The 25,986-nt window shown below is 54.4% G+C and overlaps 1 protein-coding gene across 1 annotated transcript in view; it reads right to left on the bottom strand.

Moving 5' to 3' along the window:
- MYRF (myelin regulatory factor) overlaps positions 1-25,986 on the bottom strand; it is a 66,234-nt gene that overhangs the window by 22,164 nt on the left and 18,084 nt on the right. The window contains exons 2-7 of the mRNA XM_075501906.1: positions 16,882-16,969; positions 15,730-16,056; positions 12,010-12,071; positions 6,302-6,608; positions 5,632-5,804; positions 5,164-5,287 (exon numbers count right to left, since the gene is read on the bottom strand). Of these exons, the coding sequence (XP_075358021.1) occupies positions 5,164-5,287; positions 5,632-5,804; positions 6,302-6,608; positions 12,010-12,071; positions 15,730-16,056; positions 16,882-16,969 (1,081 nt within the window). The remainder of the gene's footprint in view (positions 1-5,163; positions 5,288-5,631; positions 5,805-6,301; positions 6,609-12,009; positions 12,072-15,729; positions 16,057-16,881; positions 16,970-25,986) is intronic.

Raw genomic sequence — 25,986 nt, forward strand, 5'->3', positions numbered from 1 at the left:
CTACCCTTCGCCAGCTGCCTTACCTCAAACTGTAAACAAATGGGGAGAGGGAGGAGGGAGCCTGCTGGCATTTATCAGAGCACGCTGTCAGGGAGATGAATGACTCCTGCTCCCAGGAGTAAATTAGTGAACTGCCTGGTTCCAGGCCTCTTCGGCACCACTGCTGGAAACCAGCTAACCCTTTTGAAGGTTCAGTGAGTCTGAAATCACAAAACCAGTGCAAAAGGCCAAGAAGAAACATATTATCAATAAAACTAATCCAGAGAATTCAGTCTCCTTCAACCAACACAGATCCCTCAGCCCACATAAGCAAAGCCCGAGACACAAGCCCAGCAAGCCAAGACACAGATTTCCAGGCATCTCCACTTGAATCCATGCAGCGACCTTCCTTTCCTCCAGTTCCTTAATCCAGCCAACTTCTAGGAAGTCTGTGTCAAGACTAAACCCATGTAGTTCATAGGAGCCCGGCTTCCCTTCGCTCTTCTCCTGGCAGGGAGGGCTGCTGCAAGAGCTGCTCCACTTCTCCACACCTGCCTGGGGATGGGGAATCTGTTGCCATTTACACAACAAAATTCACTGTACAGGTGTCTTAGAAGGCAGAAAAGTTACTTAGGAACTGCAGAATGGGTTCAGATCCCCATCTCATCAAGCCCACGGCAATGCTGTCCCCATCTCACCAAGCCATGGCAATGGCTGAGAAGGAGCCTGGCTCCAAGATACAGCCCAGAACAGCAGAAAAAGAGAAATGGTTGAAGGGCTCCTACTCTGTAGCTTTCTGCCAGGAAAATGACTGAGCAGAGATGAAATTTTCCACTTATTCACAGGCACAAAATATGATTTTGATGTGACAGCTACACTGACTGCATAAGAAAAGAGAGCTGTTGAACGGTGCTGATAGAAGCTGGAACAAACTCTCACAGGGCTATTGATCATCACAAACCATAGCAGGAAACTCTTCTGAGGAATAAAAACTTTCAGCGATGGTTACTGGTGGACTCGATGATCTTAAGGGTCTTTTCCAACCTAAATGATTCTATGATTCTATACTAAGGGACCTAATTTTGTGCGTGCAAGAGGAAGAGAACACGGGTATCATTTAATTGTATTTTTTGCCCTGTAAGATTATACTTAGCATGGAACGTTACGCATAAATCCACAGGCACCAGCATAAACTATTCTGTATAGGCTCAAAAATATATTAAATAAAGTACTGACAAAGCAATTATTCCACTAGCCCAACAGAAAGTGTCATGCCTAGATGCAGGGGCAGAGCTGGATCTCTCTTATGCAGCAGTAACCACTGGACTGCCTTTCTCTGAGGCAGAACAGGAGGAAGCACTACAAAGCTGAAAAATTCCCCTCCGCGGAGGCTGCGAGCAGGGTGGACCTGCAGGGATGGCTTCGGAGAAGTCAATCTTCTGCACACGCCAGGGCACAGAGCTGCTCTTTGTGTGCAGCAATCGCTGTTAAAACACTGACAAGCTCTTGACTAGTGAGAAACACCACGCTGGGGTAAGAACCTGAACAGCTTCCTATGGACTCATGGCATCCTAAAGGCTCGGTCTCCCTCCTTAACCTACCTTTCTGGTCTCTTTTCTTAAGAACAAGAGTAGGAAAAAACAGATGATTCAGATGATTCACATTCCTGGGGCTGTGAATAGGTTGTGGGCACCTGGATCACAGGGGAAAAAATATGTTCCCTCTAGGGGCAGGAAACTCTAACAGCACATACAAACTAGAGGACAGCTTCCAGCAGAAAACAGACCAGGAATGGCTGGTCCTTGCTTTATGATCTCAGAGGAAACTAAATTGTGGAAATACTCACGGATCTCTAAGAGACACAGATGCCTGCTCATTTGCTAAGTATACTCAAAAGGCAGAAAGGAAGGACGAGACTCCTGCCTGCTAAAACTTGAATCAGTCAACCTAAAAAATGCCATTATAGAAGGAGGAAGGGAAGATCGATCTTTTGGTGTTTCTCACAGATCTATTCTGGTGCAGTGCTGTAGCAGGAGAACTAAGCAATCTTCCATTTAGAAAGAGATGTAGGCTCAGCTTGCACAGGCTCTCCTAGAGCTACCTGGCCTCGAACCCACCGCAAAGGAGGAAGAGTCCACTGAGGTGGTGTGTAACTAAAAATTAATCGATCAACCCTTGACCTTAACCCCTAATTCTGGTCAAATCCAGTGCCACAACAAACTGCACGTGGGTTCCTAAAATCTACATGAAGTCAGTTAAAAGGAATTTCTTCATTACACAACAGGATGATGACCTAAATGCCACAGAAGTAGGTTTGCTCTGGCTTTCACCCTAAATCCTAAAAGCAGGTATTAGGCAAGTGATCCCAAGCACAGACCCGAAGAACGTGGCACAGCAGGGCTGGGTTTGCAGAAATTAAAAGCTGTGCTTTGCAGCACTCCATCAACGTCTCTGTCCCCAGCAGAAAATGTTGTGTAGTTTGCCTCTGCCAGTCCACCTGTATGATACCGGGGTGCATGGCAAATCTCTGGAACAGGGACTGTAACACCTGCAAATGGTCCGTGACAAGCTGAAAGAATCGTGACGTGCTTCAGACGAGGGACCGTTTACCCAGCGCAGGTAAACAGTGAGATGGAAGGAAAAGGGGGACTCATTATGTGAAAGAGAAAAGCGAGGCTGTGCGAAAGGTCTGCTGCTACGATCCGCAGAGCTCTTTGGACCCTGCTGACTACGCAAGGTGCGTTTGTGCTTCTGCTACATAGTGAAAGCCCTGCGGAAATTGATGGTGGAAGAGAGGCCACGCCAGGGACTGACAGGCTGTGACCAAGTGTTGCCTGAGTTAGAGAAGGGGGGTTCGCTTCTCCCAGCACCTCCACTTCTCTGAACTTGTTAGACATGGGGCAAAGATACTGAGGCTTACAGTTGGAGGCAGTACTGGCCCAAAAACAGAGTCTGGGAGAAGCAAGAACAGCAGCAAAAGCCAAAGGTGGCTTTGTCAGGTGGGAAAATGGCAGTGTCACAACTGCCCAGTGACACCCAGGCCCTGGCTGAAAACCAAGTGATAGAGATGACGCGTCCGGCCAGCGCTCGGTGGGAGCCGACTGCGAACGCTGCCCTGTGCAGGAAAGCAGGAACCGGGGATTGGGGACTGTGGCGTGTGCGCGCTCAGCAAGAGATGGCTGGCTTCCCCTGTCCTGCAATCTACAGAAAAGCAAACTGATGGTGGAGAGCAGCGGCAGGGCTGCAGGACTGGACTTTGGAGCTGCTCACAAGTTCCCAGAAGTAGCCCTCACGTCAACACAAAACATGATGGGAAAACGGTTTGGCAAAGGGAGCCCCTTGGGAAGGGTGCCAAGCCATGGCACCCTAAAGAAAAGCTTTCACGCCACAGGGGAAACACTGAAAGTTGAAGCAGAGGAGATGCGCACTTCAGCAGACTATCAAGGACACTGGAAAGGGGGAACCAAGTACATCGTGGGTTTAAAACTGCCAGACAGACAAACACTGCAGGAAATTGCCTAAACTACACAGTCCCAATGTATAAAGCAGTGGAGAAAATGACCAGGGAGGGAAGAGGAGCAAAGCCCAGTGGGTGGCACAGAGCATGCTGCTGTTGGTGAAGGATGCAGCCTATCCTTTCAGGGTAGAAATCCCACATTGTCGTGTTATTCCCCTCCCTTATTTTCTTTCCCCCAACAGGAACAAGTCAATCAGGGTGTTGATATTCCACCTGAAGGTGGGAGATGATTCCTTTACAGAAACAGTTTAGTAAACCAGAAGTAACCACCTCACCAAATTACGCCTCTCCTGCTGTGGTTGGGGAAACAGCCACAAACACAGTCTTTGCAAATGATAAGATGTCACCAAAGAAGTAACCAACTCCAACAGCCACTTCTCCACCAAGGAACAACCCATAGCATGCCCCAGTCACCACCAGGTCTGCGTTAAAGATGACACAAGGAATAGGGCTGGGCTGAGCAGGAGATCTGTGTGCAGGAGGGCTGGGGCTTGCAGCGGCAGCTTCCCTGCACGTCAAATCCTACTCGGCCTCCACGACTGGCCTCACCTGGTGTCCTTGGCTCCCATCCTGAGCACCATCCAGGCAAGGTGGGATAATCATCTTGGGTTATTTGGTATCGCAGACAACAGAGCACCCCCTCCTCCATGTCCCCCAAGAGGACCCCTACCAGCCACTGGCTGTGCAGAAAGAGGAGGAGGGGAAACGGGGGGGTTCGTTTGCTCAGCGAGCGGTTCCTGGAACCCAGCCTGTTGCTTGCCAGATCTCTGTCACCTCCAAGGAATGCAGGGAGGATCCAGAGCGGTTTCCTCCTGAGCACTCCTCTTTCCCTATGCAGCTTGTCCATGCACTGCCTCCACCCTCCTCTGCCCCAGCCTCTCCTTCCAGCTCCTAGCCCCATGCAGCCCCCCCAGCCCACCTTCCCACCCAGCCACTCTCTGCCCCCCAACCTGCCTTGGCCACCCCAGCTTTCCTCTCCACCCACTTCCCTTGCCTCTCTGCCACCTTGCTGCCCCTCCTGGCTTCCCAGCTTTCCTCTACCCCTTCCCTCTTCCTTTCCTTCTCTTCTCCTTTCCTCCTCTGCCCATCAACCACTCCCACTCCTCCTCCTCAGGCTCCTTTTTATGCTGCTCTCAAGCTGTGCTGAAGTGGCTCTAGATTACCTCCAGTCATCCATGCTATGCATTGTCTAGAAAATCCTAACACTTATTTTAAAATCCAGGACCTTCGTAAGCTTGGGCAGGAGGAAAGGGCGCTGCTGCTCCAAACCATGCTCGGGGCAAGGCTGTATTTGCCAATACAACCTTCCACGGCAGACCAAGGTCTGAGTGGCTGCTGAACTGCCACCAAAAAAAGCTGCTAAATTGCCTTCTGCTGGCTCCTAAAGGCTCGGTCTCCCTCCTACAGAGCCAACCCCATTTCTTAACCCTCCATCAGCCCTGCAGAAGTGCAGAGAAGTAACTTTCCCAATAGCAAAGGTACAGTGGGGAGAGTATCTCCACCACAGTGCAGGCAAGCAGAGATCAGCAGGTGATAGGAGAGGACAAGGGGGAGCCCAGGAAGATCCTTGTCCCATCTCGTGAGTACGATCCCCCCAAGCCCAGTCCCTTGCCACCGATACACGAAAGGTGAATGTGACTTTCTTCAAAGGTGGGTGAATTACTCACAGTTCTTTGTAGTTAGCATCATACAGAGTTGCCCACTTGTTCTGTTGATGTGGCTGCCACTTTATGGACTGGTAATTGGGATCCAGGTAGGAGCCATTCAAGCTGTCGTTATCTTGAATCAGGCCTGTGGTGAGGGCAAAATACCAATTTCAATCACTCTGACAGAGTGTCCAGCTGGGTAAGAGCACAAGGAAGCGACTGGCATTGTCTGTGCGGCCAGCCTGAAGCTTGCCTCCCGACTGCCAGGGCACCGCCACGGGCACGGGATCTGGGCCAGGGTGAACTCACCGCCCTGCTCTCCTCCGGGGGGCCCAAGCAGGGTGAGCCCCACTGGCTGGCACCCTGCGGTGCCCACGTGCCCTCCTCCCAAGCACCCTGGCCCAGCGGGGTGCCCAGGCTGGCAGCAGGGGTTTGCATGCTGGGGGGGTATGAAGGGGAGAGGGACGGGGGGGGGCAAAAAACACATACCTGGTGAGAGCGCTCCCGGCTGGTGCCAGGGAGGCGTTTGGACTCTGTCAGGGTTGAGTGGCACAGACCCCATACCTGGCTCCTGCTTTATCAGCCCGTTGAGCATCTGTGCATTGAGGGTGTTGGGGGGCGACTCGGAGTGTTTCCGCTTCTTAGCAGGGTGCACCGGGAGGCTGCAGAGACCCGCAGGAAAGCAAAGGCTGAGCAGGAAAGCAAGAGGTGGGGAGGTAACAGCCCCACAGCCCGTGACCAGGAAAAAGCTGGGATCTCACGTAGAAACCCAAACTTTCATGCAGGGAGCCACAGGCTCGTTCAGCACTATCACCACCTTCTCCCGCAAGGCTCTGCCCACCCACCCTGTGACTGCCAAGCTCTCTGCCATCCGTGCACCGAGCCACATCTTTGCTTTCCTTGTCTGTCCCCATCACCCAGCTCTGAGCCCATCACCCAGCTTTGCAGTGGGGCACTGCAAAACCCTGCCCCACACACCTTGGGCCATCTCCACCTCGATGCCTCCCCAGCTCGCTCCCACAGAACCAGGGCACGCTCCTTAACTTGCAGTTAAGCCCAGTAATTTTGCTCGTGCAAGCCTCCAGCTCCCATTCCCTCATCCCCTCTTCCCCAAATCACACAAATAACGCTGAAAAGCCCCAGCGTCCTGAGGCCTTACTCTGCTCCATGTTGCTGGAGTAGCTGGTGCAGCATCTGCGACTGCTGGGCATGGTGGAGGTCGGCAGGCGCCATGCCCTGCCCGATGCCGTACGGTGGCATGAGGGGCTCAGCCTTCATGTACATGTCCCGCTGCAGGCTGGGGTAGTGAGGGTTGTGCTGCTGCTGGTGCGGGTGAGGGGGTGGCGGCGGGGGACCCTGAAGGTGGGGGGGTGGAGGTGGAGGCGGCGGTGGAGGGTGCTCCAGGCGAGAAGGGGGAGTCATGTGGCACATGTTTTCGGGGGTCATGGTCCGGAGGAGGTGAGGATCTTGAAAGAGAGAAAGAGTAATAGCTGTTAGACCAGCAGGTAGGGCCAAGCCCAGGTCCAGCACAGACAGCACTCCTCTCCCAGTCCTGAACCATCCCAGTCCTGGTCATCTTCACGAACCCATACCTCCCTGCCTCTTCTGCCTAGTGTCAGCACGGCTGTGTCCCCTCAGCCCCCCCACCTGCCTTGCAACGGCCACCTTGCCCTGCGCTGACTTCTCCTCCCAGGTTCCAAAACGGCCCCAGCATCCCACAGACACCTCCTGGGTTCCCCAGCATGAGAAGCAGAGCAGTGCTTCCTTTCTCATGTCAGCAGCCTTGGCTGTCAACTTCAGACACAGCCTGTCCAAGTGGTATCTACAGAGCGAGGACACAGCAGGGCCCTGGCTGGCCAGCTGATAAAGGGATACACAATGCTACAAAACCAGGCACCTCGTACCATACGTCTTCTGAGAAGAGGTGAGACTGGAAGTCGTAAGCACAAAGGAAGCAGGCAAGGCCCAGCATCTTGAAGCTCAAAGAACTAAAACTCAAAGGGCAACCAGGTCCTCAGGCTGAAGGACAACAAGGAAGATTTCCACAAATATTCCTGGTATTTGCTAAACCTAGGTACCTCGCGTGGATGCTCTGCAGTGAAAGCATGTCTTTAGGAATTCCCAGGCAACTTTTGCGTTAGCTTTGTATTTCCCTCCAAATAGAAAATCCATCGACCGCAATATTCCCGTGGCATCAAGGAACTGCGTGGACCAAGGAAGTGCAGTTGGTGGCAAAGGTCCAACTTTGTCAGCAACAGGGTCTGAAGCCTGTGCCTGGAAATGCAAAGCTGGACAGAAAGCACCTGAACTTTGCCTTATTTTACTGATCCTGGGCATGGCCCAAGGGAAGTGCCCAGCAATACGCTCTCGTGGCAAAGATGACCCACTTCATGATGCCAGAGCTCCTCATAGCTGTGGGCCACAATACCCTGCCAAGAGACCAGACTCTTGTCCACTGACAGAGCCTTGAGAAGCCAAGGGTGGGATTCACCCCACAGAGCACTGGTCAGCTGAAAGCTCAGGGTCCCAGCTCGGTGCGTTGCCTGGTCTGCTCTACAGTCCCAGCAGAGAGATGTCCCAAGGATGCCCACGCCCAGCTTGGGCCAGAGGCACCAAAGGCGGCTCGTCACTGCGTTAGAGTACTACTGTGCAAGGACACTTGCTGTGCTCTTCTCCAACGAGAGCAGAGACAGGCGTGGGAACAACTAGATGAAAGAAGAGAGAACTGAATGACCTGAACACGTCCAGCTCATCGGCATCACCAGTGACGACTTCTGTGGGGGCGCTTGCTTGGTTTTTTAAATTTAAACCAGGAGGAGACTTTGATCTCCAAATTTAAATAAACAAAAAGGGACATTCAAATGTGATCCTACCTTTCTCCTCCTCTATTTGGAATTGGATACTAAAGCCATGCCATGATTAGGGTGGATTTGACTATATCACCATCAAAAGAAATGCTTGGTGTGTGGAGGGGCATGCAAATCCATGTCCCCTTCTGCAGCTGCTTAGGCCTCCGGCTAGCCATAAGCTCACTGCGCAGCAATGCCGGTGCTCAGCTGAGGGCTTTAACTAGAACCAAAACATTTTTGGAGGCTAAGAGCAAAAAGTAAAGTGTGTAAAGTAAAGCAACATGGTTGAATCTCACCCAACATACCCAGAGAATGACTAGAAATTAGTGATTTGACCAAAGGAAACAATGTGAATAATTTTGCTAAAGAAAAATACACGTGTTGGTGCGAAAGTTGGTGTGCTGGCGAGACTTGAACAGGCTCAGTGCTCATCTCAGGTGGAGCAGAACATGATTTTTGTGTTCTCTGAATTCAGGTGTTTGCATGACACTGCCTACAGCACTGAACAACCGGTCACACTAGTGACCACACCGGTGAAGTTCTAACATCAGAACTCAGCCATAATGACAGGATTAAGTGCCTGCTCCAAACTTTCTGGGAATAGTCAGTGTTGGCGTCATTTCAGCCGCTTATTTTTATGTTTTAATGGACTCTGAAAAAGAGTGAGCTTGTGCCATGAGCAAGCGGAAGACAAAGATCTGAGTCTGATGAATTGCAATGATCTCTTATCCCAGCTTCTCTATTCTCACTGCAGAAGCGGTAGAGAGGAGAAAGAAACTGTAAGGAGAAGAAACTTTTCACCTGGAACATGCTTCTTTAGCAAAATCAAACCTTTCCACAGCTCGATTCTGCAAGTGAAGAATCATAGTGAAAAAATACAGGAAAACTAAAAGACTGATCACCAGCTTTAGTGCAAGACACATGAGAAATGAGCTGACAAAGACTGTGAGCAGATCTACGCAAGAAAATCTGTGCACAGAAAAATCTCAATACTCAAGATTTTACATGGGAGAGAAACTTTTCAGAACAGCACATGCTGAAGATGTCATGCTGATAAAAATATGACCTGAAAGAATTTGCAAATTTTCCCATTAAAATCTCCGAGGAAAATGCGAGTGAACATCCTGGATGCAAATGAGTGGGAATTTGAGGCATTACCAGGCAGGTCCTGGAGAAGCGGGTAACAGAAGCCTTGTGTGAAAGTTCAACATTTCTCCTACGTGGAAGTCCTTCCTTCCCATCCTAGCATTAAAACAGAAGGTCTCAATACCACTCCCAAAGCCTGTACTTGCTAAGGAGATGGACAGTGTGGTCCTTTAAACAACATTAGAAAGATCAGCTAAACTCACGTTACCCTCCCGAGACCTCCCCAGAGTCCAGCACACCAAATCTGTGCCGACAAAGCACGCTCAGACAGGTTCAGTCAAAACCTGGTAGCAAGCCAGGTGCTGATGCCCAGCTGAAGCACCTCTCCTAAGAGAAACTGGAACTGAAAGGCCCAGGTAGTCACAAAACGTGGAGCTGAGCCACTGCCTCAGAACAGGAGCTCTTCGCTGGCTTCCCCTGCCTGTGGGAAACGCAGAGCCTGGTCCCCAGCCCCACAAAACGAGCCTCCGCCGACCTTTTCTCCAACAGGTCAAAGCTCACCTGTTTTCACAGCCTTTGCCTAATGGCTGGAGGTGTGTCTGCATTAGCCTGCACATTCAGGTGTCCCCACGGGGTACCAAGGTCCCTGCAGAAATGAGGGACTGACTCCTGGGGTATAAGGAAACCAAGGGGTAGGAAGGGACAGTGACTTTGCAGGTGTTTTAAGTGCAAGACAAAGCTTCTTTGCACCCTGCTGGGGACATCTGATTAAGCTAAGCACCAGCAAATTGCAGGAGGGAGAAAACACATCCAGGAACTGTCCAAGCTTGCTACAGGCTATGGGGACAGGGAGGGGGACAGCAGGGAAGATATCTGCGGGGTCTTTGCCAAGCTGCTTCCCCAAGCAGGTGCCACCAGCCAGCCTTGAGCCAGACACTGGGCTGGATGGACTTTGGTCTCAGAACAACCAGTCACTGGTTGACTAATGAGGCCAAAGCACTTGTCCAGGAATCAGAAAACTCCTCCCGTTGCAAGGTCTGGAAAAGTGAAACGTATTTATGCTGAGCCCTCCTACTGAAGGCTGCCGGGGCAGGGCCGCTTCCACCCATTCACCCGTTGTGCTCCCTTCAAAGGCTTTCTGCTACCCGCCAAGATCTCTCGGTGCCCTTTTCCAGCACACATCAGACTGGATTTCTCTGCCCATGGTCCCAGGCAGGGTCCTGCTCCCAGGCCAGCCTGCCTTCTGGAGCTGTCTCAGGGACAGCCTAGCCAAGCACTAGGGCTCCAGGGAGGAGGGGAGGTCTCCATCCTCAGGAGTCTGGAGATCAGGACCAAAGAGCAGCCTTGCTTTCATACAGTGGCCGGGGCTGATAGGCGACGTCCCTGGGATAGAGTATCTCTCTGCTTTTCAGCCGGGTAGTGATGGTACTGGGCACAACATCCCCCTTACCCAGCTCTGCTCCTGCCACCCTGACAAGCGCTCAACTTCCACCCACGTAACTTGGAGCAAAGATGGCTCAACAACGCAACCGGCCAGGCAGCTTTGGCACCGCTCAGCCCAGCTGGTGGATACAGCTTCCAACAGCCTCAGAACAACCCTCGGAGACCAAGCCCGCACAGGACAGCCCCTCCAGGGCTGGGAGAGGAGCCTCGCGTCCTCCCCCGCAAAACACTGCAAGAAATGCGTCTTTACAACATCTTAAGTGAATGTCCTGACCCTGCAGCATGGTCAGCCTTGGCATTGGTGGCTCGGGTACAAGCTGGGAGACCTTGCACAGCTTTCAAGGGACAACGCATGCATGAGTGTCCGAGAACGTGCCCTCGTAGCAGACGCTGCATCTTCACCGCGTCCACAGCACATCGCAATCTCCACAGGCTTCTAATCAGGATGGGGACAGGGGCTGATGCATTTGCCAAACGCAAGACCCACGCTCTGTGCTCCCAGCTCCAGGGAAAAACCAGGTTGTTCCTTCCTCGGGAGGAAGGAGCTGCTTTGTGGGTGCTCTCCGGAGCCTCCTCTCCTCCCCAAGCAGAGGTGCTGCTGCTCTGCCAGCACGTCAAAGCAGCTCTCCCCATGGTGAGCAACCCGGCCTCTTTGTTATATTTAAGGAAGGGCCAGGAGGAATTCCAGGGATTTTTTTTAGCAAGATAAACAGAACTCTTGACCTCTTCCATCAGAAAAAAAAAGAGCAGGCGCTGTTCCTGGTGGGGACTGGGCTGGAGCCTGGGGAAGAGGGTGCTGCTGCCGAGGGGGAAGGGAGACCAGAAGCAACCTTCCTTCCTCACCAAGGAGTTTCTTCCACCTAAGAGCAGTGAAGGTCACCAGAGGAACCAAACAACGCTTGGTGGCTTGCCCAGGGGGAGCCAGGAGGGCCTGGCAGTGACCCTGCCTGCACCTGGGGGGACCCAGCTCTCTCTGCCCTTTGCAGGGGGAGCAGAAGACCCCCAGGATCAGCTGGCCCCACTGGAGGGGAGGGAAGGGCTGGGAAGGAACTTACTGCTGAACGGCGGGTTCATTTCTGTCTCCCCAAGCTGGGCTCCATTTCAGGGACGCGCTCACACTCCTTGCCTTTCGCTCACCCGAGGCGGAGGGCAGGACAAGGAGGCTCGCAGGCTCCACATCCCACCCTGCCCGGGGACAAGCCACACCGCCGATCTCTTCCCGTGTAAGTGGACTCCCACCTTGCCTTCTCTCCTGTTCCCTCTCTCGCTTGCTCTCCCCCCTTGCAAAGACTAGCAGCAGAACAATAGGCGAAAGTCTAGGGATATTTACTAACTGATAATCTCCCCACGTATTGCAGCCGCCTGTTTTCTCCCGTCTGATAAAGATTTCAGAGCCAACCACTTTCACAGAACAAAGAGGGGGAGGATGTTGGGTTTGGGGTTGGGATTATTATTTTTTTTCCCTGCTCTCTCTCTTTTAAGCACTTACCATTCACCTGCTGAGGGGAGTAGGCTTCTGATCCAGAGTCCGGGGGAGAGTCAGGTAAAGTGCTGCAGAGCAATGGGGAAAGAGAAGGGAAGGTCATTTTAAACCAGCTTCCAGCACAACCAATAGGTCCAGTTTGATCAAAGCACCCTCCAGGCTCTGGTCGGAAACCCCAGCTGTGCCCGCAGCAGATCCCCGTCACCCCGAGCGTGTCCAGCTGACAAACTCAGGACTGCCATAGCTGTCACTGCTACCCCACTCCCCACTGTGGTTCCCTGGACCTCAGGAGCAGGGACAGACATTTTATTGACCTGCCAATGAGACCTCTAGTTAAAAGAAGCCAAACAGAAATGTATCCGTTCCCCAGAGGAAGACTGTGTGCTTCACTATGGGTAAATGGGAGGCTCTGGGGGAGCTGGGCTGGGACCTGATGCACAAAAGCAAAGGCTGGGAAGCCCACGGGATGGATTCTGCCTTGTGACCTGTACGAACCTGAGCACCACCACAGCTGCTGGCTGTATCACCCTGGCTCTACTCCAACATCACCAGGAGCAGGATTTGGCCCTGACTGCAAAATGCAACCAAAGAAAAGGGGGAGCTCTCAGCTGCCTTCTCCAGCACACCCACGGCTCGGGGACAGCAGGACTAAGGACCAGCCCTGACATGTGCGGTGGCACTGCAGGGAGCCGGTTAGCTCCTGCATCCTTCCTTATTTTACCTCAAGCCAGCACAGACCCCAGGCAGGTGGGCTCTTCAGCAATTTCCAAAGCACATCCTTGGAAACTCGTTTGAACCAATTTTTCTTTTTTTCTTTTCGCAGCCCCTCCTCAACACGCATCCCACTGCAGCAGAAGGTTGGGCCTCACACATCTTCAGGCCGGGGTAAAATTTCCACCGCCGTGGTGCACAAGTAAAGGACTCGCCTGTCTCAGACACTGGTTCTTCTCTAGCAACATTCTGGAGATCAAGTGCATGGAAAAAGTTGAGGCCCTGCTCCCAGCTAGACTGAGCCATGGTCACTGCAAGCCAAAGCTGCAGCAGAGATGGGCAGGGAGATGGTGGCTCGAGCAGTCATTGCCTGTGCTCTAGAGAAAGGCTCACTTCACCTTAGCATTTGCAGTACGCCCTGTCCTGTGGAGATCTTTGGCAGGGAGATATCTTGTCTGCCCATTCATATCCGCTCCATCGCCGGTGACGCACAGCCTTAGCAAGCCCCAGCAGGTTTCAGCAGCCCAGTACCTCGGCAAAGTCTGCTCCATCTAAGACAAGCATGGCTGTTTTCCTCCCCATCTCCTGACACCTCGTTCCTCATCACAAGTGGATTTTTAGTGGGGATTCTTTTCCGTTCCCCCATCTTACACCATCAGCTTTGTGGCTGCAAAATAATCCCAAAGAAACCAGTGCTTCCTGGATGAAAGCTGGCCAAAAAGCAAACAAGGCCCTTAGGGCTGCGGGGAGGAAAGGTGCAGTACCCCACGCACACGCCTCTCTGAAAGTCTGCTCCTGATGGCACCCACAACTACAGCTGCGAACGAGGACACCCACTAGGACCTTCCTGCACCAGGGCAGCCCAAGACCCAGTAAATGGGTTCCCCATGGTAAGTGGTACACTTACCAGCAGTAGCTGGAGAGGGATGAGGCAGGGTAACCCCAACAAAGAGCCCTCACCGTATTCCCTCATCCTCCACCTTCACTTGTAGCACCTTTCCACCACTCCCCTCCTACGCTTGGTCTGGAGCATCTATCCCAGCCTTATTTCCAGGCTCCTTGCCACGCTGGCCGTGACTTCGTACTATACTTCCTACGAATGTATCAGGATCTGTGCCTCAGCAAGCCAAGTTTTGGCCAATAACAAAAGGGCCTGGGACAATCCAGGGAATCCTGGAGGCTGAAAAAGGCCTTGCAGCAGAAAGGTGGACACTGCAGAACTCACACAGGGAGGTAGCGTGGATATGCCCAGACCAAGGGAAGGGTTTGTTGGTATCCAGCACGTGAGACATTGCTCCTCCGGGAAAAGCCTAGTACAATGGAGAAGAGTCATTCTGGGACGCTGAAGAAATGCTGCCATCAAAGCTGACCCAGTTCATCTACATCCAAACCAAGGTCTCCCCCTCTAACAGCAAGCTATGATCCTTACTCATGACCTCTCTCATCCTGGAGAATGCCAGATGTGTGCAGAAGAAAGGGACTTGATAAGGCATCACGTCATGCTTTTATGCACGGTTCCCCCTAAGCTGTGTGTAGCCTTCTGGGTACACAGCAAGGGAGAACTCCCTGGTCTGGGAATAAAATAAGGGCAGATTTTGTTGTCCAGATCTTCCAGAACTTGTCTCTTTCTGGAAGATCTTTCCAAGTTCATCCAAAGGGCCAACCTCATCCCAACGGAGCTGCATTATGGCTGAATCATTGGTTCAGTGTGCTGGAGGCTTCCAAATCTGGGAATCGCCACGCCATACTTGCTGGCAACACTAGAGGGCACAAAGCAGAGGAAGAAATGCAGACGGGGTCTTGCAGAGATGAGCAGTCCTGGGGCCATCCTGGCCTCCTTGCCCCTTACATCCACCATCTCCACTGGAGAAGGCACAGAGATTGGCCATGCAGAGAGCGCATCAGGGCCACCCATCACCTGTGCTACAGAGACAGGCTGGACCATGGCACAGCTCCTCGTGGTATGGCTATTGCCAACTGCCAAGACCTCCTGCTGATGAATATGCTGCTGCACACTTTGATTTTCATCTGTCCAGCTTCAGATCACCTTCTTGTTTCACTCCCCTATGACCGGGGTAGAGCAGCATGGACCAGAGAGGTGCATGAGGACGAAGAGACCAGACATGTTCCTCCCTTTGGGTCTCCAGGCAGTAAAGCTTTATGCATGCCAGCTCCTATCCCAGACATGACTGAGGGCCATGCCTTCTCACTGTGCCATGACTGCCAAAGTGCTTCTACTGACATGGTCTCTGTCTGGCCCCTTTGGCCACTGCAGAGGGCAGCTGCCACGTCGCTGCGCTCTCCCAGCCTGCCAGGGTCGTTTCCTTCCTGCCTGTTCCGGGCAAGGCCATTCCAGAGAGCAGGAACCACATCTTTTCTCCTCCCAGGACTAATTGTCCAGTCAAGTCCACCAGCAATACTAAAACCTGGTCATCCTCTTCCCCTTCACCAGGTCTGCATCCAGAGCTCGTTGCAAAGGAGTACAAATCCAGCTCAGATGCCATCTTTTTCTTCTCTTGAGTGGAGTAGCTACATCATCAGGCCAAGAGAAGTACATCTCTTTGCCCAATTTAGTTAACATCTTCCCCTGGGATAGTCATGGGAACATCCTGGAGACTGAATTTTGTCTTGTTCAAATTTATTCTGTGTCTCTTCCTTCTTAAAAAAAATACAAAGCTACAATATTCTCCCATCACACACTTGTGGATGTGCAGCATAGATACCCTGGGCACCCAGAGCCAACGGCTCTACCACCACTTGCAGACATGGGGGACGTTACTGATCCTCTCTAACTCAATGCATACAGACAAGACCTACCAAACAACCTTTCAGGAAACTTCAGGACCTACACTTGTAAAAAAGTATCTCTCTGTGAAGCAAGGGCTTAACGCAGACTGACGCTGCCAGCAGTTAAGGCACTGTGGGACAAACTATACCAACCCTCCAGGTCCCACCAGCCTGGAGGAGCCCTTGTCCCACCATTTGCCCTTGTTCTGCCACCCCAACCCCACTTACCCAGGTGCATAGGAGGCCTTGGGCTCTGATTTGATTGGAGGGACCACGTTGTTTAGGCAGTGACCGCCAAGGTAGCCCTTGGGCACCACCATGCCATTGTTGTTATTGCAGTTGAGGTGAGCACCGTAGCCAGGTCCGCAAGGGTTGGCCAGAAGAGGACCATGCCGGATTGGGATCTGGCTGCCCGGGGGAGGAAGGTGGAGGGAACCGCTGGAAGCGGGGTTGGTCACATTGGCGATGGAGCTGGCAAGAGGCGCGTTGATGGTGGTTGAGCTGGAGGGCTGGGGGTGCGCATAGCTGGCTGAAGCAGGGATGTCAGGGAAACAGCTGAGAGAGAGAAGGGGACAACCTCAGCAGAGGGACAGTACTTTCTGCCCACCCCTCCCCTCCCCGGCCATGCAGCGATGGGGACGGAGCCACTCAGGTGCTCGGGGACACCCAGAAAATAGCAAAACAGGCAGCATTGCGGTGGCAGCAGCAGGAGCGTACAGGGAGGCAGGTCAGTCACCTGGGTCGGTGGGGCTGATGTAACCCCAAGGGTACAAAATCCACCTGTGGGGCTGTAAAGGCCAGAAGCGCCCAGGACACCAACCTCAAAGCTTGTGAAGACAGCAGGAGACAGCAGGATCTGCTCACCGTGCTTCAGCTTACAGACTAGCACAGGGAAGCCGCTTTGTCACATCAGCCCCAAAGATCCTGCTCCCACCCTGTGGCCCAGATCACCTTGGCTGCTATCCACGTCTGCTCCCCCCCTCTTTGCCAATGTCGGCACACGCAGGGAGACCTTTCCCTTTTCCATATTCGTGTTGTGCTGGGGATTTAATCTTCCATACTGAGCTGCCAGTGCTTGCTTTCCCATTGCTTAAACTAAGGAAAAGTCTTTTGTGGTGCCCTCAGGAGGGAGAAGAGAGAGGACAGAAGACTGGGGAAATTCAAAGGCAAGAAGCAGGGAAGAGACAGGAGGAAGAACTGGAAATGAGTAAGGGAGCAAAGAGCAATAAAGGAGGACTCTAGGAGGGACACAGGCGCAGCCAGGGTGCACAGGGATTTCTAAATTATTCCTCGAATTGCAGGGCTGGAAATTGCTCACCATCTCTCCACAGAAAACAACAGTGAACACTGTTCTTGCTGCAGAGCAAGGGAAGCACTTACATATCTGGTGAGTCCTCCTTGCTGATGTACTCTTCCAGGATGCTAGTGTCGATGTTAGATGGTTCCAGAGCTCCATTAATGTCGTGGCCTGCAAGGGGAGAGGAGGTGGAAGCATGAGCCATGAGAAGGACACAAAAGGCCCTTGCTTCACAGGTCAGAAACACTACCAGACCTTTGCAGAGTCAAGAAACCGATCTGAGAAGATCAGCAGATCCTTCAGTTTGAGGACTGCCATCCGACCATACCCATCTGCATCCCAGTGTAAAACCAGACAGAGATGGGGCGCATGGGACAAGCCAGGGTGGTGGCACTACCTGGGAAGTTGGACACAGAGGTGGGCTTTGTCTACAGCAATTTGCAAGCCACGCTCTGGCTGTGGGACACATGGGCTTCCCAGGGCCAGGCTCAGGACACGTGGGAGAAGGGAGATCATGGGGTCGGGCCTGAGCTATGCAAGACACGTGGCTCCACAGAGCACGAGAGCCAGGTCTTGCCCAACCACCACCACCAACTTGGCGCTGACGTGGCCTGCAACAGCTTTGTCAGTGAAGCTGCAAGAGCCGCTGGCCTTGCCGAGACTGATGGAGGGGCTCCCCTTTGCAGGCCATGGGGGAGAGCCATCCCTGCAGAGGCAGGGCTGTAAGCGTGGGCTCAGGGGGTGCTCTGGGAAAGCTGGTTTCCTTCCCTTTGGACCCCTGCCCCTGCTTTGCAGAATGCGCTGGAATTTCTCCACTGCTGCCATGACAGCTCTGGATCAGCTCCCGACCCCGCAGGAGCCCTCCTCCCTCTCCTCTCCTCTCCTGCACGGGCAAGCGGTGGACTTCCCTCTCCTTTCTCCCGGAGGGCTCCTCCTCCCCTCTCCTGTTCTGGGGAAGCTGGGCCGGGTTTTGTTGACAGAAAGTGCTTTCTTTATCTGTCTCTCTGAAGTGGGAGTCTGCAGCCCTCTGGGGTCGGTGCCAGCCCTCGGTGCCAAAGACACTGCCAAGAAAGTGGAAGAGAAGGCCCAGCTCCCCCCACCTCCCCGAGCTCAGATAACGAAGACGGCCCTTCCTGAAAGACCCCGCGGCTCCACGTTAAAGCAAAACGTCCCTTGCCCAGGAGAAGACCCTGACCCTCGCCTCCCCCCGCGGACCATACGCTGGGGAAAGGTCAGTCGCTGAACCGCAAAACCCAGAACGGGGGGTTTCAGCCCACCCCTGGCCAATTGCAGCTCTCCCCTCTGCAAATCCCTTTCATACCAAGACAAGCAAATCGGCAGAAATAAATCCAGCTAGGAATTCTGCCAAACGGACAGGGCGTGTGCACGGATGGAGGGATCTCTCCCTTAGTAACCCTGGCTAGAGGGAAAAACCTGGGTAGCCGTTCACTTGCGAGACACCTAACCCTTTGTGCACCATGTGCCTCCGCGGCAGAGCCCGGGGACTTGGGGGAGAAGGTGGTGATGCTCTCCCATGCGAACTCTTGCTATAAAAGGATGCACCTGGAGCAGGGACGCATGATGCTGCTGCCAGGCTAGCATCGTGGCGAGAAGAGGACAGGGTAGACAGAGCCTGTGAGGTCCCGAGCTGTGCCAGCACCTCGCTTACATAGTTGCAGACCCCAGGTCAGCACAGGAGTACTCCTTTGTGACAGCCACCTCCCCTGCTGAAGTTGCAGTGACATGGTAGCAACCATGCCGTTGTCCTGCTTTGAGTTACGGTTGACTGGAAGAGCTCACCGATGGCCAGCACCATGGGTGCTTGCGTCCCTCGCTCATCCCCGAGGACCTCTGCTATTGCCAGCTCCCGACACTTCACCACGCGTGGCTCTACCGAGGCACCTCATCTACAAGCAGCCACTTCTCGGCCACTGTGACCCCTTAACATCGGCTGAAACCCTTCTGCCAGGAGGTGAGCACTCTCCCCTCTCCACTGCCTCACTCTCGGCCAAAGACACCGTGCTATAAGTCACACAATGCGTTTGGCAAACATCCACCATAAAAGCTAACAGAAAACTTATCTTCATCCCAAGTTCCAGGGTTGGGACCCAGGTTCAAAGAAGCAAAAAAGGCACTTCACCCATTTTGCTGCCTTTCCACAAGCTACTGAGCCTGTCCAAGAAAAGTTCTCAAGATATCTGACCACAATGGGTTCCTCTCACACCTCCAAACTCCAGGAGCTTCTCCACGGTGGAAGAGGAGCCCAGGACCTACCCAGAAAGGACAGGAGGCTCTCAATAGACAGCAGTGCTGCTGGGCTTTCCTATTTCTTTGCTACCTTGTCTTAAAAGTCACCTTCAGGAGCCCTCAGCTGAGACCCAGGCAAAGGGTGAGATAAGCACCGTGACGTGAGAGGTGCGTCAGCTGCACCGCTGCGGAGCTGTTCGAGATGTGATAACAGCCGTGGCGGGGTCCGGCTGCGCATGAGCGATGGGAAGGGGCTGCCCACTAAAAATAAAGGATTTTCCTCTGCCTGGGGACAGAGGCACTTGCACCAGCTACGATGAAACGGGGACGTCAGGGCAGTGGGTCTCGCTGGCAAACCTGCACAAGGAACGTCCCACTGCCCGTAGCTTCCACGCAGGCCGGGCTTTTACCAAAAGCCAGCTTACGTGATTAATTAAAAGCTAATACTTCTCCATAGAGTCACGAGCTCCTAACGACACTAACAACGCTCCCTCCCCCTCCAAAGTGGGGATTAGGAGGAGGCAGGAAGCCACCAAGGAGGGACCCTGGGAAGCTTGACATCCATACGGCTCTGCATGAGACAGACTCCCACATCTCCTCGTCCCAGCAGAAGACAGACGGAGGAGCCCAGGGAAGCTCTGAGTTCCCCCGTGCTGCCGGCGTTCACCCTCTCACTGTGGGAAGAACAGCAGCAATCCCCACATAGCATCTCCTGTCTACAGCCCTGCCCCTGCACCAGCGCCTGCTCCAAAGAGTACGCGAGAGCTCGTGTCACCTGTAACCCCTTTGATGTCCCCGAAGCTCAGCAGGAGGAATTCTGCCTTCCACCCCAGAGCAGCAAGCCGGGAGAGGTGCTGCAAGCACCCACAGAGCTGCCCAAAGAGCACCGTCTTGCAAACCAGCTTATTAGCGTTCTCTGCACACAACGAACACCCCAGGGCAGGAGGGTACCAGGACCAAGTAATTCAGCCGCTTCTGACACACTGACCTCCCTGTACAGACATGGAGACTCCTCAGGCCAAACTCTTCTAGGACATTTCACAACTCGTTCAGTCGATGCTGCTGCAAAGAAACTCCCAAACCTGCCAGGTCCCTATGTCCTGCCCTCCCCTTGGCCCCTGCATCGCCACCCTGTGCTCACACCATGTCACCCCTCCGTCTGCTCCAGTTTCTAACCTTTCCCTTGCAAAAGGGTTGAGGAGGTCCCCAAAAAGTAAACTTTGCCTGAAGAACAAGATGATGTTAAACCCGCAGCACCCTCCTTGCGAGCAGAGCCGGGCGAGCAGAGGCCCCCGTACGTGTGAGAATGTCAGGAATCCCAATGTTTGGACTGGTTTTCTCTGCCTTCCCCAAACCTCCAAACACGATCGACATCCAAACGGAGGTGCTTCCCACGTTGCCATCTCCTCCCTGCCCCTGCTCCGATGGTGTGGGTCTGCCAGCTCGTCCCTCCTGGTGACATCCTCTCGGCTCAAGAACTCGCTCCCCGTCCCGTTTTCAGGTGCTCCGCTGCATCCCTCTTCCCATCAGAGATGGGCACGCAGCCACAGGGCTCTGAAAGAGTTAACGGTGTCTGGCCCCCGTGAGTCGTCATATTTACAGGTCTGAGAGATTAAAACCAGAATTTACCTCGAGTGATAGGCTGATAAGTTTATGGTATTTCTATTTATAACAGTCCCTCCCCCACCTATTCTTGCTCTGTTGCCTGTCTTCTAATCACCCATAATCCTGCCTGGGTCACCTAGGGGTGGGAGGAAGGGAGAGAGCTGAAGAACTTCATCCTGGGATCTGCTAACAAGAACCAGATGTGGGAACCTGGAGATGACAATGAGGTCAACCGTTTTCAGGGGCTGGGGAACATCAGCGGAGGGTGGGGGGACACCAGTGACGAGGAGCAAGAGAAGAGGCTGTGCCAAGCCCAGAGCCTCCCCGTGGCACTGAAGCCACGTACCGGAGGGTGAATTTTTGTTCTGGGTTTCAGGGACCCACTGGGGGTTTGGGGGCTTGAATTACAAATGAAGCACCGTGCTCCGACCTGAGCGCTGTGAAAGCCGGTGAGAAGAGGACTGCAATTAAGACGCCATACACCCTGATATGCCTGCCTGCCGCACATTTCCATTCCCTGCCGTCTCAGCCCTGCCTGGCTCCCAAAACACACAGGTACAAGTGATGGCCTCCAGCAAGGGCTGCTCTGAAAGTCCGGCTGTTTCTCCAAAACACTTGCCTGAAGTGCGGCAGACGTCACCGGCTGTAGTGCTGCCCCGCGTTCACTTCAGACAGGACAAGGAGCGCTCCAGCGGCACCGCGGCAGCCAAACCTCCCGCCCCGCTGCCAGCACGGCCGGGACAGGGGCAGGCGTCTGCGGTCCCAGGGCTTTGGAGGAGCACCGCTGTGCTGCCTTCAAATCGAACGACACGCTGGGCAGTGCCCGGTGTGCAGCACAGCCAGGAGAGGGAGCAGCCTGCAGGAGATAGTGGCACCAGCCCTTTGCTTTGAAGTCCTTGACCTACAGACGGGCCAGGTCCATTGCCCCGCTGTGTGCAAAGCTTCACCTGAAACCTGGTGCAAAGGGCACACGGCTCACTCGTGTCCATAGCAGGCCGGGGAGCCGTCAGATACAGCACAGCGGAGAGAGGAGGCTCGTGGACGTGGTGCTGGTGGTACAGCGCAGGCGGCTGGAGCATGCTGGAGAGCCCATAGCTTTTGGGACGGTCCTTCAGCTGGTCACTGCAACCAGCCAAGCACATCCACCTGCCCAAGGACCTCCACTTGGTGCCCACCCTACACGAAGCACATTAGGGCAGGGTGCTTATGGGGAAACTGAGGCACAGAGCACCCTAGTGACAAAATCACTGCTGAACAGGGAGGCAATAACAAAATATCCAGCGGGTGCACAGTGGAACAGGACCAGGAGACCCCAGGAGCTCTGGGCTGATGGTCCCACATGGCAAGGTGCAGCGTTCCCTCTCCCAGCGGCTCTCCAGCATGCACTGGAGCGGGTGCTGCACCTTGGTGGAATACGTAGCTGAGCAGGACAAATGCAGCCAGCCTCAGCAAATGCTGCCGGGCATAAGGCCCACCAGCCATAACCTGGTACGGCACGGCATAAACCGCGAAGCTCAGCAGCGGCACGCCATGCCGGGGCGGCCGGTGCCGCAGAGAGGTGCAGAGCTCCGGTGCAGCCCTGAGCATGTTCCTGTGGCCACGCTCGAGGGGTTGTGCAATCGGCAGGCCGGGCTGCCGCATCGGCACATTCCCGGGGCCTCAGGCTGCTCAGCACCCCCTTCTGCTTCCTCCCCTGTTTATCCTTCAGCCCTGGCGGATTGGCTGCCGGCCTGGCCGCGAGCATGAGGAATCCGTGCCGTGGCTGGCTAACCAAACACCGCCTAAGCCCGGGGAGCTGTGGGGCCGGCGCTCGGCTTCAGACCCGCTTCCCCATCAGCAGGAGCCCGGCTGGCTCTGCCACATGGGGCGAAGCCCGAAGAGCACCGAGCGCGACAGCCCTGCTCTGCTTCGGCTGGGGATGGCATCCCTCCCCTGCCTGCCCTGCCTGGAGCGGGACACGGCGAGGGGCCACAACAAAATCCTGTCCCTGCCCAGAGACCTGGGCTACACATCCGGCAGCTGGGAAGAGCCAGCCATGGGGACAGAGCTCCTTGCGTAAGGGACAGTGGGACAATGTCCCCATTACTCCACGTGCTCAACCCTGGGCTGCTCAGAGGGTACAGAGGGATAGAAACATCCTCTCTGGCAGGAGGGACCGCGACCCCGCAGCCCCTTCCCCCCCCCAGATACTGGCCCAGCATTCCTCCTTAATTAATGCTCTTTATTACCTGACTGTAACGATAACCAGTCACTCCCAGCAGAAGTGGCTCCTGTAACCCGAGTGGGATGCCAAGCCAGACCACTCCCCCATCTCCCCCAAAGCGCTCTCGGGACCACCCCAGAGTGAAGTCCCGGCTGTCCGAGGCATTGAAAGGGGCCCCCAGGCATGGTTCCTCCATGGGGTGAGCCCCTCCTCACGCCAACCCCTCTATCATCTTCCTTCGGCCCCTCCAGGACTGCCTGCTGGGGTCTGCACAGGCTGCCAGCGGGGGAAACTTTTACATGGTGTCCATGCATGCAACTGCTTGACTTCAGGGGCCTTCCCTTGGTCTGACGCTGATGGAGCTACGCTGAGCTACACCGGCTGGTTACTCCCTCCTAAATACTACCCTTGAGCAGTTTCAGTCGCATTAGGACACCCTTCTCCCGCACACACGCAAACACAGCACGTGCCCGTTCCCATCACAAAAGGTAGGGCTGTCCCAGTCAATGCAGAGGTACAGCCACCACCCTGTGTCCCATCCTGGGGACACTCCCTTGTCAGCCCATCACCAAGGACAGCCCTGCCCCTCCAAAGCAAAGGGGCAGCTCGTACATCCCCCGTTCATGCCAGAGCAGAAAAACCAAGATCCAAAGTCGCACCAGAAATACAGCCAAGGCTGAGCTCTGGGAGTCTGTGGGACAAGATCCTGGCAAAAGCACCAGATTTGGGGCTAAGGAGATGGGGGTTCGTAAGAATTTAGGCATTACCCAGAACGCGCGGCTCCAGGGAGCCTTAATTTGTGTGTCACGTATTTGAAATGAACTAATGAATGGAGCAACTGAGAGGGGCTTTGAACATACACGCTCACACACCTTCCTCCCACACCTTCTCCATGGAGAGGCCAAGACTGTACCCAGCCCGACCCTACCTGACCCTCTCCTCCCTGGCAGCTCTCTTTCGCTCTCGGTGAGCTCCCAGACAGCATCCCCGCTCCCACGCCTAACCCCACTGCAATCCTCTCACTGCTGAGAGGAGAAACTACCATGCTCCCACGCCAGCTAGGGTGGGATACAGAGAACGTAGCGCATCAGAAGGCACGGGGATACGGGACAGGTGGGATTTAGCCAAGACCCCAGATTTACCATAGTCCGTAAAAAGCGTTACAGGGTCTCCAGTAGCCGCGAAGACCCTGGAGCAACAACCTGGCTGAGCTGTGGACCAGCACCAGTGGCAAAACACTCAGAGTAATGAACCGCACTGGTAAGAGGTACAACCAGACCATTGCCAGCCTGCAGCCCAGTGTCCAGAGTCAGTAGCACCATCCACAGCAGCTTCTCCACGTCCCCTGGAAAACTCCCTCCTGCTCTTACACAGGCCCACAGCTCCTTAGCTTACATGCACAGAAGAATATATCTGACAAAAGCACCTTCGGATAAGCTGGAAAGTGTCCCTAACCATTTAACGTGTCCTGGCTCAGGCCTGCAGCAACCCTCACTCCCATACGGGCTGTGCAGCGTTGCTATTCCTGACATGCTAGCGGGAAGGGGATATGAGTCAGTATATACCCTGTATAGGTGTATATATAGAGAATGCCCTCTCTCCATCTCCCAGGCCTCAGGGAGGACAAGGTGTGTGGTGAGAGACATCCCAAGACAGCATAGGCCTGAGGACCCAGAGGAAATCATCCCGCTGTGCCACAGCAGGGCATGGGCATGTCTCTCAGGGAGCCCTGTGGGAAAAGGCGGGCAGCTCCACGCAGAAGAGATAACCAAGCCCCATCCTCCCTCCCAAACCTTCCTGAGCCTTCCTACTGCCTGGCCTCTCCACCAGCCACCTCTCAGCACCTTCATCTCTTCCAGCCCCTCTTGAATTTCCCCATCTCCCCTCGTCCCTTCCCTCCCAGAGCCGTTATCCCTCCGGACCCTCCTGAGTCCCTTCTCCTTCCGGCTCTCCACCCTTGTCCTGGCCTCTCCTCCGCCCTTGCCAGCTGTGAACCTTGGCATGGATAGAGCCATTGTCCTCCGGGCATCGGGGCCGAGGAGGAGGAGGGGAAGGTGTGAGAGGGGACACAGTGGAGCGTTTGTGTGTGTCCCCGCAGCCGTCAATGCCCTGCTTGTCCATTCATGCACTAAGATGGCAGGAACAGCAGCACCCACACAAGCGTCGCCATTTGGCGGGGTCCAAGGTGCCTGCCCAGGGGGGCACATTGCCCTGTTTGTTTGGAGTCCCGCAGAGGCAGAAGACAACGCCTTTATCTCCCTCTCTGGACCGAGGGTGTTGGAGGGCTGGCAGGGGGGACAACAGGACCAGAGAAGGCCACTTCATCTGGCATTTCCCGGAGCTCGGGACTGACAGGGAGGTACTGCTGCACGAGGCCGGCTTTGCCACCCTCACACTTCCATTCCCCAGCCCAGGAGGAACACAGGAATGGGGAGAGCCTTTTCAGCACAGCCTCCGGATCCCTTCTGCTGAGGCTCTGTCATGGTGGTGGGCTCGCCTGACCCCAGGCAGAGCAGCACCAAGCGCCCAGCTCCTCCAGCCGTGCCCTGAGCGGGATTACAGCACACCGGCCACGTGGCCACCCCACTTCACCAGGCTTTAGTGGGCTGCAGTTACAGGACTGGACACTAGAAAAGGAGACATAAGCCAAAGCTTCTGCTCTTGTGTGCTCCTCTCTGCAGCCCACTAACTTTACCTAGGCTGCAAGTTTTGGGGACAGGAGTGACCTTTTTCTATCGGGTAACACCTATGTGCGTGAGCTCTCTGTCACCATCATCGCAGAGAAGGTCCAGCACAGCTCTTTTTGCCATCACCATAAACTTTCTTTGATGTGAATTATTACCAGAGCATATAGGCAATACAAGGGGAAAAAAAAAAGTTATTACCAGCTACGTACCAGCATTAAGCCGAGACTATGACCCAGCTGCCCAGAGCCTTGCCATGCTCGGTGGTGACCAGGAGAGGCAATAAAGACTTGGAGAAGCACAGGGACTTGACAAGGCTGACGGCAGATGGCTGAGCAATGTCACTGCTGCTCTGCTACTGCCAGGGAGCGAGCTCAGGACACAGTCCCCGGACACTGACCTCGCTGCAGGGCCACCAACACTGCTGGGCTCGTGGCTCCTGGAAAGGC

The sequence above is a fragment of the Mycteria americana genome, chromosome 5, assembly GCF_035582795.1.
Source record: "Mycteria americana isolate JAX WOST 10 ecotype Jacksonville Zoo and Gardens chromosome 5, USCA_MyAme_1.0, whole genome shotgun sequence".
Classification (NCBI taxonomy): Eukaryota; Metazoa; Chordata; class Aves; order Ciconiiformes; family Ciconiidae; genus Mycteria; species Mycteria americana.